The sequence below is a fragment of the Tetranychus urticae genome, chromosome 1 (genome assembly GCF_039701765.1).
Source record: "Tetranychus urticae isolate SD_2017Ah chromosome 1, NJAU_TeUrti_SD_1.0, whole genome shotgun sequence".
In the NCBI taxonomy this organism is placed as follows: domain Eukaryota; kingdom Metazoa; phylum Arthropoda; class Arachnida; order Trombidiformes; family Tetranychidae; genus Tetranychus; species Tetranychus urticae.
In genome coordinates, this window is record NC_142958.1 from 30,991,271 (window position 1) to 31,001,310 (window position 10,040).

The following is a 10,040-nucleotide window of genomic DNA, read 5'->3' on the forward strand; positions in this document are numbered from 1 at the left end:
TTTTACTCATCTTTTAAAAATTATTCATGATAAAATTGAAGAACAATTTCATTTGCCTTTTGATCGATGGTAATTAAGATTATGAGTTGATTGTCTTCGAAAATATTAAAACAATATGAACTGGATTATAGATCATCATCAATTAATTGAAAAATGAAAAACTTAGTTGTTAGAGCCTTTAACGATTCAGGAACCAACCTGAGTGAATATTTTTGAGTGGACTTAAAATTATTGAAAAATATCTCCATTGAATCTTTTGATGATCAATCAATTGATGATTGAATCGTTAATGCATCGGTTTTCAATTCTTTGGAACCTTTAACCTGATTTTTCTCGCAAACCAAGGTTAGATGAGTCTGTTTGGAGGCCAGAATCATGGTTCGAAGGCTATAAATCGAAAGAGTTGGAAGTAAAAGTTGACTCTTTCAGCTCTTAACTAAGGATGGTTTAGTTTGATTCACTCGGTTATTGGTTGAATCTGGTATTTTAAGGCTGACCTAAGATGCTTCGGATAACCTTATGTCATCTTACATATGATTTGGTGAAACCCGTTATAAATAGTTTCCCATAACCTTATACCTTTAACCCTTACCCTTAACCTTGATCAGGTTTCACACAAATGTATCAACATAAGGCTAAAGCTTTCCCTTTCAAACCATGCTATTAGAATTGATATATTGAACCTATTAATGTAATTAAATCTTAAATAATCCCAACAATATTAATTAAGAAGCAATCGATCGTGCGTAAAATAAAGATTAACAGTAACAAGTTATAAGACAACATTAAATGATGACTGAATTATCAAGATTAGACTGCTCTCACACAAGCCTGATTATCTCGATTTAATTATTCTCAATGTTAGATTTTTTAAAACAATCATTAATCAGTCAATTGATGAATTCCAATAATTAGTTATACTAAATGAATATGAAAAGGCCAATTCCATCAAAAGTTAGCATATTTCCAGCCATATTTCAGCCGTAATCTCTAAGTTAGTGAAAGGGTTAAGACTAAATGGGTGAATTTTTCAATCCTTTGGTGCCTTTAACCTAATTTTACTCCAAACCAAGGTTAGTTTAGGCTCTTTGGAGGTCAAAATTATGATTTGAAGGCTGAAAATCGAAAGGGTTAAAAGTAAAAGTTAACTCGTTCATAACTTGAAAAATCCTTTGATTCCGGTTGTTGTAGGCATATCCAATTTATAATAAGAGTCGGTTATTGGCTGAATTTGATATTAAAGGTTGAACTAAGATCTTATATTAAAACCTTATGTTACCCTTTCCATTACTAAATACTAACCTGAGAACTTTTTGTACCTTTGTTTTGATAATCAAGTTGCTTTGGAAGGAAGTTACTTATTCGGATTTAAAATATTATAATAAAGATGAAAGTATTGAAAGTGGTCTTTATGTTTATTTCCCATAGATTCACTAATCTTTGTGTTATCCTTGTGGTTAGGTTTATTTAACCTTTGATAAAAATGTCCTTATACCTTTAACCTCTTGCCCTTGTAACTTTAACCTGGATCAACTTTCTCACAATTACAAATAATAACATAAGGAAATATTTACAATTGCATTTAAACTCTCCGCATTGTAACACTGGTTAACATTTCATTACACTAGAATGCAGCACAATCATGTCCTTATTGAAGGTCTTTCTTGAGGACTCTTTGAAGAAGCAACTTTAAACTCTTTTATCAGATCCTCGTATAGCTTATAAACTGTTGTTATCCTTTGCTCTGATATAGTTAATTTACTGTTATTATTATTTCATCATCTATCCCTTATTATTATCGTCTAATTAAAATGGCTTTTTTCGATGAATTGAAGGCTACTGCCGCTGCTATCGTTGCTCCTGGTAAGGGTATTTTAGCTGCAGATGAGTCCACTGGTACCATGGGAAAACGATTGCAGAGTATTGGAGTCGAAAATAATGAAGAGAATCGTCGCCAATACCGTCAATTGTTGTTTACTAGCGGTGATGATATGCCCAAATTCATTAGTGGTGTTATCCTGTTCGATGAAACTGTTTACCAGAAAACTGATGACGGAGTTGCATTCCCTGATTTATTGATAAGCAGAGGAATTATTCCTGGAATTAAAGTAGACACTGGTGTTGTTGATCTTCAAGGAACTGAAGGTGAAACAACTACACAAGGTTTGGATAATTTAACCAAACGGTGTCAAAAATATTACGCGGCTGGTTGTCGATTTGCTAAATGGCGGTGTGTCCTCAAAATTGGTCAAAATACACCATCACCTTTAGCAATTTTGGAAAATGCCAATGTTTTAGCTCGATATGCTACTTGTTGTCAGCAAGCTGGTTTGGTACCCATCGTCGAGCCCGAAATTTTACCTGATGGTGATCATACAATTGAAAAATGTCAATTGGTTACTGAAAAAGTTCTAGCCGCTGTTTACAAAGCTCTTAATGATCACAATGTTTACCTCGAAGGAACTTTGCTCAAACCTAACATGGTTACTTCTGGCCAAAGTTGTCCTACCAAAGCTACTCCTGAACAAGTTGCTTTGGCTACCGTTACTGCTTTACAGCGAACTGTTCCACCCGCAATGCCTGGTGTCGTTTTTCTTTCTGGTGGACAATCAGAGGAAGAAGCTTCCGTCAACTTGAATGCTATCAACAAATTGGATGCTAAGAAGCCTTGGGGTCTCACCTTCAGTTATGGTCGGGCTTTACAGGCCAGTGCTCTTAAAGCTTGGAGCGGTAAAAAAGAGAACATACCGGCTGGTCAAGCTGAATTCCTTAAACGGGCTAAGGTTTGTGATGATTTTTTACTTTTAGGCGATTTTCCTTTTTTTTTCTTCTTTTCTCCTTTTCTCCTTTTATTTTTTTACTTTATACTTCACTCGCATCTTGCTTCTTTATTCATTAATTTTACTGCGTTACTCAAAATTCAGGCCAATGGTTTAGCATGTGTTGGTCAATATACTGCTGGTTCCATTCCTAGTTTGGCTTCGGTTTCATCTAATTATGTGGCAGCACATAAATATTAGATGAACTTTTTTATCCATTTTCTATTAGGGGTAAAAAAATCTAATGTTTTGATTTTTTTGTTTCTTTGTTCTGTTTCGTCTATCCATCATTATTGTTGGATTGTTGTTTTAACACGAATTACTTGCGTATTCTCGAATTCTAACAATTGTTCTGCATGTTACTCTGGTTTTCTATTTCTGTTAATCGTCAAGGTTTAATCAATTTTCTTTTCTCTAACCATACAATTGATCGTTTATTTCTGGGGTTTATTTTTCCGTTCCACTTATTACATGTCATATTGTGTCAGTCTATGTGATTAATTTTTATTTCATTTTGACTAATATTTTTCCCTTTCTTGTTTCTTTAAATAGGCTAACAGTTTATCATCCCTTGGTCAATATGGAGGTGGTATTGATGGTGCTGCAGCCGGTGAAGGACTTTTTATCAAGAATCATGCTTATTGATTACCAATTCCTTAAATATATTGTTTGATCCTTAGTAGTTTATGTGCTTGATTATTTGTTTTTCCAATTCCCACAAATTGCCTGGTTTTTCTTCTGCGATATCCATTCAAAATCTATTTACTTCAAGTTTTTAGTTTCGTTTGTTGACTCTTTCGTTTTCCTTTTATTGAGCGGCCAATCTTTACCCTATTACAAATTATCAATAATATTGAAATCTACTTGATTACTTATCATCTAGTTCGGACACAAGTCAGCAAATCAACAAATCAATTGTCCAACAATATAATACTAGTTGGTTTGCTTTCTTATCTTCATTATCGATTGCAATTGTTTGTCTCTTTTACAAGTTTTAAGATTCTTGTTTTCCTCTATTTCATATTCAATTTTGGGACATCGAATTCAAAAATCAAACAAATCAACTTATAATCAATTCTACCTATTATCTAAATAGCTAATAATGAATATTTTTTTCGTTCCCTATTCACCGAGTGTAATAGCATTTCTTTAAATTAAATTTAAGTGTTAATTTATTTACAAATCTATTTTCTTTCAAGGGTATCTTGAAATGCTTCAACTAAATTCAATCAAATTAATTATCCGTCGCTACAATTGGCTTAAAAATTCAAAATCCTTACATTTTAATGTAAAAACCATTAGAAGCAAAGCTTGAAACCACAATCCCTTATTGAATTACATTTAAATATTACTAAAACAAATGATTTAATAGCATTGATTTATGATCGTACACTTGTTGCTATGTATCAGCCTAATTGTTTAACTGGTATTTTAACCTTGACGAAGATGTGACGAGAAATATCCTTCAGATAATCAAAGGTAAATCCTCAGAAATTGTATCATTACAATTTGATGAAAGATATAATTGAACAGCAATTGATAAAATACTTATCATTTTGGACTTTGAGATGTTTACGTGTTTATTTCTTACTTTATTGATCAATATCATAGTAAATCCTTTTGATACCCAACAATAAATCAAAATGATATGTTTAACTTAACAGTTACATCAATGATGACGCCAACTTTATGATTACTTGAAATTGTGAACACACAAGTTAATTTAAAATGCTAAATCAAGTGATCACAAGACAAACGGTTGTAAACATTTATTGTTGGCTTTCAGACAATTGATCAGTTGAACAAGTTGATAAAATTATGGTTTGTTGGAAAACCAATTTTAGTGCAAACCAGGTAAAGAAGTCGCAATTGAATTTACTCAACCTTTATTTCAGGAAGGACAGTAAACAAATAGTAACCATAGATGCTTAAACACATGACGATCACCAATAATATCACATTCAAAATAAACATGAAGGAGACCTGAAAAATCACAGAACTGTAAAGAGAATCGGAAAATGTATTAAAATGAAAGTCTATTGAAATGGTAAGATTTACAGAAACATATGTAATGATTAACTGTCTTAGAAATATAAAGTACTTGTGTTTCATTAAATATATATCGTTAATATTACATTCAACTTCTTCCATATCTTCCTCAGAGCTGATAAAATTCACGGATTATGATCCCAAATGAGCTTTTTCATACTAACGAGTAATGTTTTGAAAACTCGTCCCATGTACAGCAGATTTTGATGGGTTTAGGTCCAGACAGGATGGGACAACAAAATACTTTGGGATAATTCATACAAGATATTTTAGTTTTTATACCAAAATTATCATGAGATCGGCAAATTCCTATGTCAGCGCGGACTTTTCTGCCATCTGCAGGGTTTAGAGTTGAGTGAATGAACAACCAAATAACGAGTGCTATTGGTGGCGAAATTGGACTTACCATGTGATCTTTCATGTTATCGTTTCAGGTCATTTAACAGAAATATTAAACAGTTGGAAGGTGGGAATTGAGCTGAAGGTCCATGAATGGAGATATTTACCAGAAAACTATCAGGAAAAGATAAATTGTCTCAATTTTTCTATTTCCGTGGGATTCTTCAGAGTGTCTATCTAAAAGTTAATTATCCTTACAAAATCAATTACAATTTTTGATTATCAAAATCGTTTTTTGCTTGGTTTAACTTTTTAAGGTAAACCAGAAACTAATTTTTCACCGATAAAGCTCATGGGTATAACTGTACAAAAGGCGATCGCGGTTCCAACTTTAACCTTGATTTTCTCGGAAACTGTCGACGGATGAATTTTTGGATAACGGTGGATAATCTTATAAAAAATTGTTTGAAAATGTGGTGGAAAAAAAGTCACTCTAAAGTGGTGGACAATTTTGTTGAGAAAAGTATCTTCAAAAAGTGATGATGTTTGCTTTGGTTGATGTGTTAGATTGGGTGGTGGTTAATATGGTGGACAATACGGTGAAAAGACGGTAAAAATGTGGTGGATAAAGTGTTGGAAAAAAGCCGGTCCCGTCTGAAGTCCTTTACATTGGCTTGATCCATTTTGGTTGTTTTATGGTTTTTTAGTGAAACCCTAAGTACTTTAATAATAAAGAGCTTCAGATTGAATGCGAACTGAAAGAGTAACTAAGAGTGAAAGGTTTAGCCTTATGTTGATACATTTGTGAGAAAAGCTGATCAAGGTTAAGGGTAAGGGTTAAAGGTATAAGGTTATCCATGGGAAGCTATTAAAATGGGTTACAACCAAATCATATGTAAGGTAACATAAGGTTATTTCCTATCATCTTAGACCAACCTTTAAATATCAGATTCAACCAATAACTGAGTGAATCAAACTAACAAACTATCCTAGTCAAGAGCTGAACGAGTTAACTTTCCCTTTAACTCTTTCGATTTGTAACCTTCGAACCATGATTCTGACCTCCAAACAGACTCATCTAACCTTGGTTTGGGAAATAAATCAGGTTTAAGGCTCCAAAGGGTTGAAAACCGATGTATTAAAAAGTATCTTCTTCAATAACTGTATACAGTCCACTCAATATGCTTCACTCGGATTTGTTCCTGGGTCGTTAAAAGCTCGTTAACTAATTATTTTTTCATTCTCCAATTAATTGATGATGATCTTTAGGCCATGTTTACATTGTTTTAATGTTTTCAAAGACAATCAACTCATAATCTTAATTACCATCGATCAAAAGGCAAATGAAATTGTTCTTTAATTTTATCATGAATAATTTTTAAAAGACGAGTAAAAGATTCTTTTTACAAAATGCTAATTTCATTGTTTCAAACATTATTAACTTAAATTTTGTGCGATTTATGTCTTTTCATAACAAAAAGCTACATCTTTAATACGATCTTTAAGAGTGAAAGGTTTAGCCTTATGTTGATACATTTGTGAGAACTTGATCAAGGTTAAGGGTAAGGGTTAAAGGTATAAGGTTATGGGAAACTATTATAACGGGTTACAACAAAATCATATGTTAGACAACATAAGGTTATCCGAAGCATCTTAGGTCAGCCTTTAAACACCAGATTCAACCAATAACTGAGTGAATCAAACTAACAAACTATCCTAGAGATGAACGAGTTAACTTTCACTTTTAACTCTTTCGATTTGTAACCTTCAAACCATGATTCTGACCTCCAAACATTCTCATCTAACCTTGGTTTTGGGAAATAAATAGGTTAAAGGCTCCAAAGGGTTATTTTGAGTCTTTATAGAGGCTTTAGAGTAAACTGTTTGGTTAATAACTACAATGTATAGTAATCAGAAGTTGAAGCTAATGAATGACGAACATAAAGGTAATAAATGTAACTGTCAGCTGATTTGTTTGATTAAACAGAATAAAAATCAAAATTGAGTGATGTAAAGATTTATGTATGCTTAGATTTGATCTCTACAATTAGTGGCAAGCAATTTTCCTTTGGGTAAATACAATTTTTACAGCAATAGGGTTTATTTTAATCAATGTATCAATATGTTTATGAAGTCTATGGTTTGGTTACAACCGTTTTTATGAACAATCAAATCAATAAATTCTGTTCAGATAACATTGACTGGATTAATAAGTATCCTGAGTTGGTATTAAATTAGCCTTTAAGCCTAAAAAGAAATAGCAACGGTACAGTTATCAGTAAAGATATAATTAAAATTGCTTGTAAATCACTCAAGGAGCTTGCACTCACAGAAGGAGATCAATTTAACTTCAAATTTTTCCCTAAATCCAGACGTCCTATGTCTTATGTAATGTGTATCCATGGTTACTTGTCCAGATAATCTAAATCTTCAGCAATGGATCAAGTTGATGGTTAACTGGTAAAGCAAAGGAAGAGGAGAAGGAGGAGAACACGATAAAAACTCGTGAAAAAAAGAAATATTCAATGGAATTAGAAAAGAAGGTGTGGAAAAGTCAAAGTGATTAATATTTTTTATGTGTTTACCTTCATTTCAGCTTACTTTACCAGTTTACCAAGTTTAACCAGCATTGCGAATCATCCACAGGAAAGGTTAGAAAAAGCTTCAAACTTGTTTTACATTGTGAGTAATATCGACTTTTCAAGGTAAGAGTTAAAATGTTAAAATTGCCAGTCCAAGTGACGAAGTTGTCATTTTTCATATTTGAATTGTGTTTCTAATCTTCTCCCAAATTGGTTTTGCTTTTACTTTATTTACTTGCAGAGGTGATTTCATCAAAAATGGCGGGCAAATTTGATTATCTACCAGAAAAATTGAGACAACAAATTGCTCACACAGCTTTGCAGTTGGTAACTCCAGGGAAAGGTATTTTGGCAACCGATGATTTACCTGGTAAGTTTGAAATCTTTTTTAACAGTCTTGAAAGAGTCAGAAATAGAAGAAAAAATCAATTACTGATAATTGTAATTGTAGATTGTGATATTTATTTTTAGGCTATTCCTTGATTGGATCGATAGTGAGGTGAATTATTATTGTGAATTATATGCCGAGTGAAATAATACGTACAAAGTGTTGATTTCCTGAAACCGTTAGAGGCTTGAAAATAAATTAACTAATAAACCTAAATTCAAACGCTGACTCAATACCAGAATATAAGATAACCAGTCAACTGTTTTTAAATGTCATTTACTTTCTTTCTCGTTTTTCAGATTCAATTGATCAACGATTTTCCGGACTTGGTATAGTTCCTGGACAAGAAAGTCGCCGTGTTTATCGACAATTATTATTCACAGCTCCAGGAATTGAAAAATATGTCAGTGGCGCTATTCTTTATGATGAAACCGCTCATTTCAAAACCGATGATGGAATACCTTTTCCAGAATATCTTCTTTCCAAAGGCATTTTACCAGGTATTCAAGCTGATCGAGGCTTGGTTGAGTTACATGGTATTGCTGGTGAAACTTTGACTCAAGGTTTGGACGATTTACTTGTTCGAAGTCAAAATTATTACAGAATGGGAATCAGATTTGCAAAATGGAGAGCTGCTTTCAATATAACCGAGAATACACCTTCAACTTTAGCAATTGAAGAAAACGCCAAGACCTTAGCCAGATATGCTTTGTTGTCTCAACAAGCTGGTTTGGTCCCAATTGTTGAACCTGATGTATCAATTCAAGGCACATTCAACTTGCAGCGATGTCAGAAAGTTATGGAAGAGGTTTGGGCAGCCACATTCAAAGCTCTTAATGATCATCATGTTCACCTGGAAGCAGTTATTCTTAAGACTAACATGGTTTTGCCGGGAAGAGCATGTAACGAAAAGGTATCTACTGAAAGAGCTGCAATCGCAACTGTGCGGGCTTTATCTCGAACTGTTCCTCCAGCTCTTGCTGGTGTTGGCTTTTTATCCGGAGGACAGACAGAAGAAGAAAGTTCAGTAAATTTGAATGCCATCAACCAAGCTCCAGGACCCAAGCCATGGGCTTTAACCTTCTGTTTCGGTAGAGCTCTTCAAGAAAGTGCACAAAAGGTCTGGGCTGCCAACCAAGCAGATATTGCATCTGCTCAGGATATTTTCATCAAAAGATGCGAGGTAAATATTGATAATCAACAAGTTATATAACATTTAATCTGAAACGGTTTCTAAAAAGAGATAAGAATCAATAGACAAAAAGGATTATAATGACCAAGTTAAATAAATCTTTCTTACTTTCTTGTAGGCAAATAGCTTGGCATCTTTGGGTAAATACGTTCCTGGATCAATACCATCGTTTGCTTAAACAGTTCCGAATTAATGGCGTCTAGATCCATTTTGTAGCTGATCTATTACGGCATTGAATATGCAATTAAGGTGATTTGGTTGGTACACACAGGTGTGGTTTGATTAGTACTGGTTATTTGACCCCTATCATCAAATAAACTGAATATGTAACATTGATTATAATGAAATAAAAACACTAACGACTTACTTGGATTAAAAACTGGATACTTTAATTCATAATTCATTATCTGAAGAGTGTTGTTGCTATGAACATCTATTTGTTTAATTTAAATGATTTGTTGATTATTAATGTTCAGTAGCAGTCAAATATGCGATCAAATTTCACATGTAAAAATGGAAGTGAGATAAGAGTTGTAAGTGTAAGAGCAATTAAAAGTCAATTTTGAACATTGCAAGCTGAATAAACCGTAAAAGGTAAATGGCAATTAACAAATGATTTGATCAGCAGAATCAACAGGATTGGCATAGTTAATTGAATGTTTACTCAAATT

General features: G+C 33.1%; 2 protein-coding genes and 2 long non-coding RNA genes across 5 annotated transcripts; 2 read left to right on the plus strand and 2 right to left on the minus strand.

Moving 5' to 3' along the window:
- Positions 1-1,767: 1,767 nt before the first annotated feature.
- LOC107370623 (fructose-bisphosphate aldolase A) lies at positions 1,768-3,994 on the plus strand. 2 transcript variants are annotated; one of them, XM_015938595.3, is made up of 3 exons: positions 1,768-2,783; positions 2,925-3,050; positions 3,372-3,994. In XM_015938595.3, the coding sequence occupies exons 1-2, from the start codon at positions 1,812-1,814 to the stop codon at positions 3,018-3,020; spliced, it is 1,068 nt and encodes a 355-aa protein (XP_015794081.2). In that variant the 5' UTR covers positions 1,768-1,811; the 3' UTR covers positions 3,021-3,050; positions 3,372-3,994. The 2 variants fall into 2 exon arrangements, with proteins under 2 accessions (XP_015794081.2, XP_015794082.1); XM_015938596.3 differs by lacking the exon at positions 2,925-3,050.
- Positions 3,995-4,390: 396 nt separating this feature from the next.
- On the minus strand, positions 4,391-5,432 carry LOC112538822 (uncharacterized). The gene is made up of 2 exons (XR_003082183.2): positions 5,033-5,432; positions 4,391-4,818 (listed from the first exon to the last, which is right to left on the minus strand). It is a non-coding gene; the product is annotated as an uncharacterized LOC112538822 (long non-coding RNA).
- A 1,776-nt stretch (positions 5,433-7,208) lies between these two features.
- LOC149094954 (uncharacterized) lies at positions 7,209-7,790 on the minus strand. The gene is made up of 2 exons (XR_016198038.1): positions 7,538-7,790; positions 7,209-7,454 (listed from the first exon to the last, which is right to left on the minus strand). It is a non-coding gene; the product is annotated as an uncharacterized LOC149094954 (long non-coding RNA).
- An 11-nt stretch (positions 7,791-7,801) lies between these two features.
- LOC107370624 (fructose-bisphosphate aldolase A) lies at positions 7,802-9,748 on the plus strand. The gene is made up of 4 exons (XM_015938597.2): positions 7,802-7,912; positions 8,031-8,159; positions 8,477-9,360; positions 9,488-9,748. The coding sequence occupies exons 2-4, from the start codon at positions 8,048-8,050 to the stop codon at positions 9,545-9,547; spliced, it is 1,056 nt and encodes a 351-aa protein (XP_015794083.2). The 5' UTR covers positions 7,802-7,912; positions 8,031-8,047; the 3' UTR covers positions 9,548-9,748.
- The last annotated feature ends 292 nt before the right edge of the window (positions 9,749-10,040 follow it).

Excerpts from the sequence above, each read along its gene's own strand:
- LOC107370623 (XM_015938595.3), top strand. The coding sequence starts at position 1,812 with ATGGCTTTTTTCGATGAATTGAAGGCTACTGCCGCTGCTATCGTTGCT. Across the intron at positions 2,784-2,924 it reads AATTCCTTAAACGGGCTAAG|GCCAATGGTTTAGCATGTGT; the intron begins GTTTGTGATGAT and ends CTCAAAATTCAG.
- LOC107370624 (XM_015938597.2), top strand. The coding sequence starts at position 8,048 with ATGGCGGGCAAATTTGATTATCTACCAGAAAAATTGAGACAACAAATT. Across the intron at positions 8,160-8,476 it reads GGCAACCGATGATTTACCTG|ATTCAATTGATCAACGATTT; the intron begins GTAAGTTTGAAA and ends CTCGTTTTTCAG. Across the intron at positions 9,361-9,487 it reads TTTTCATCAAAAGATGCGAG|GCAAATAGCTTGGCATCTTT; the intron begins GTAAATATTGAT and ends ACTTTCTTGTAG.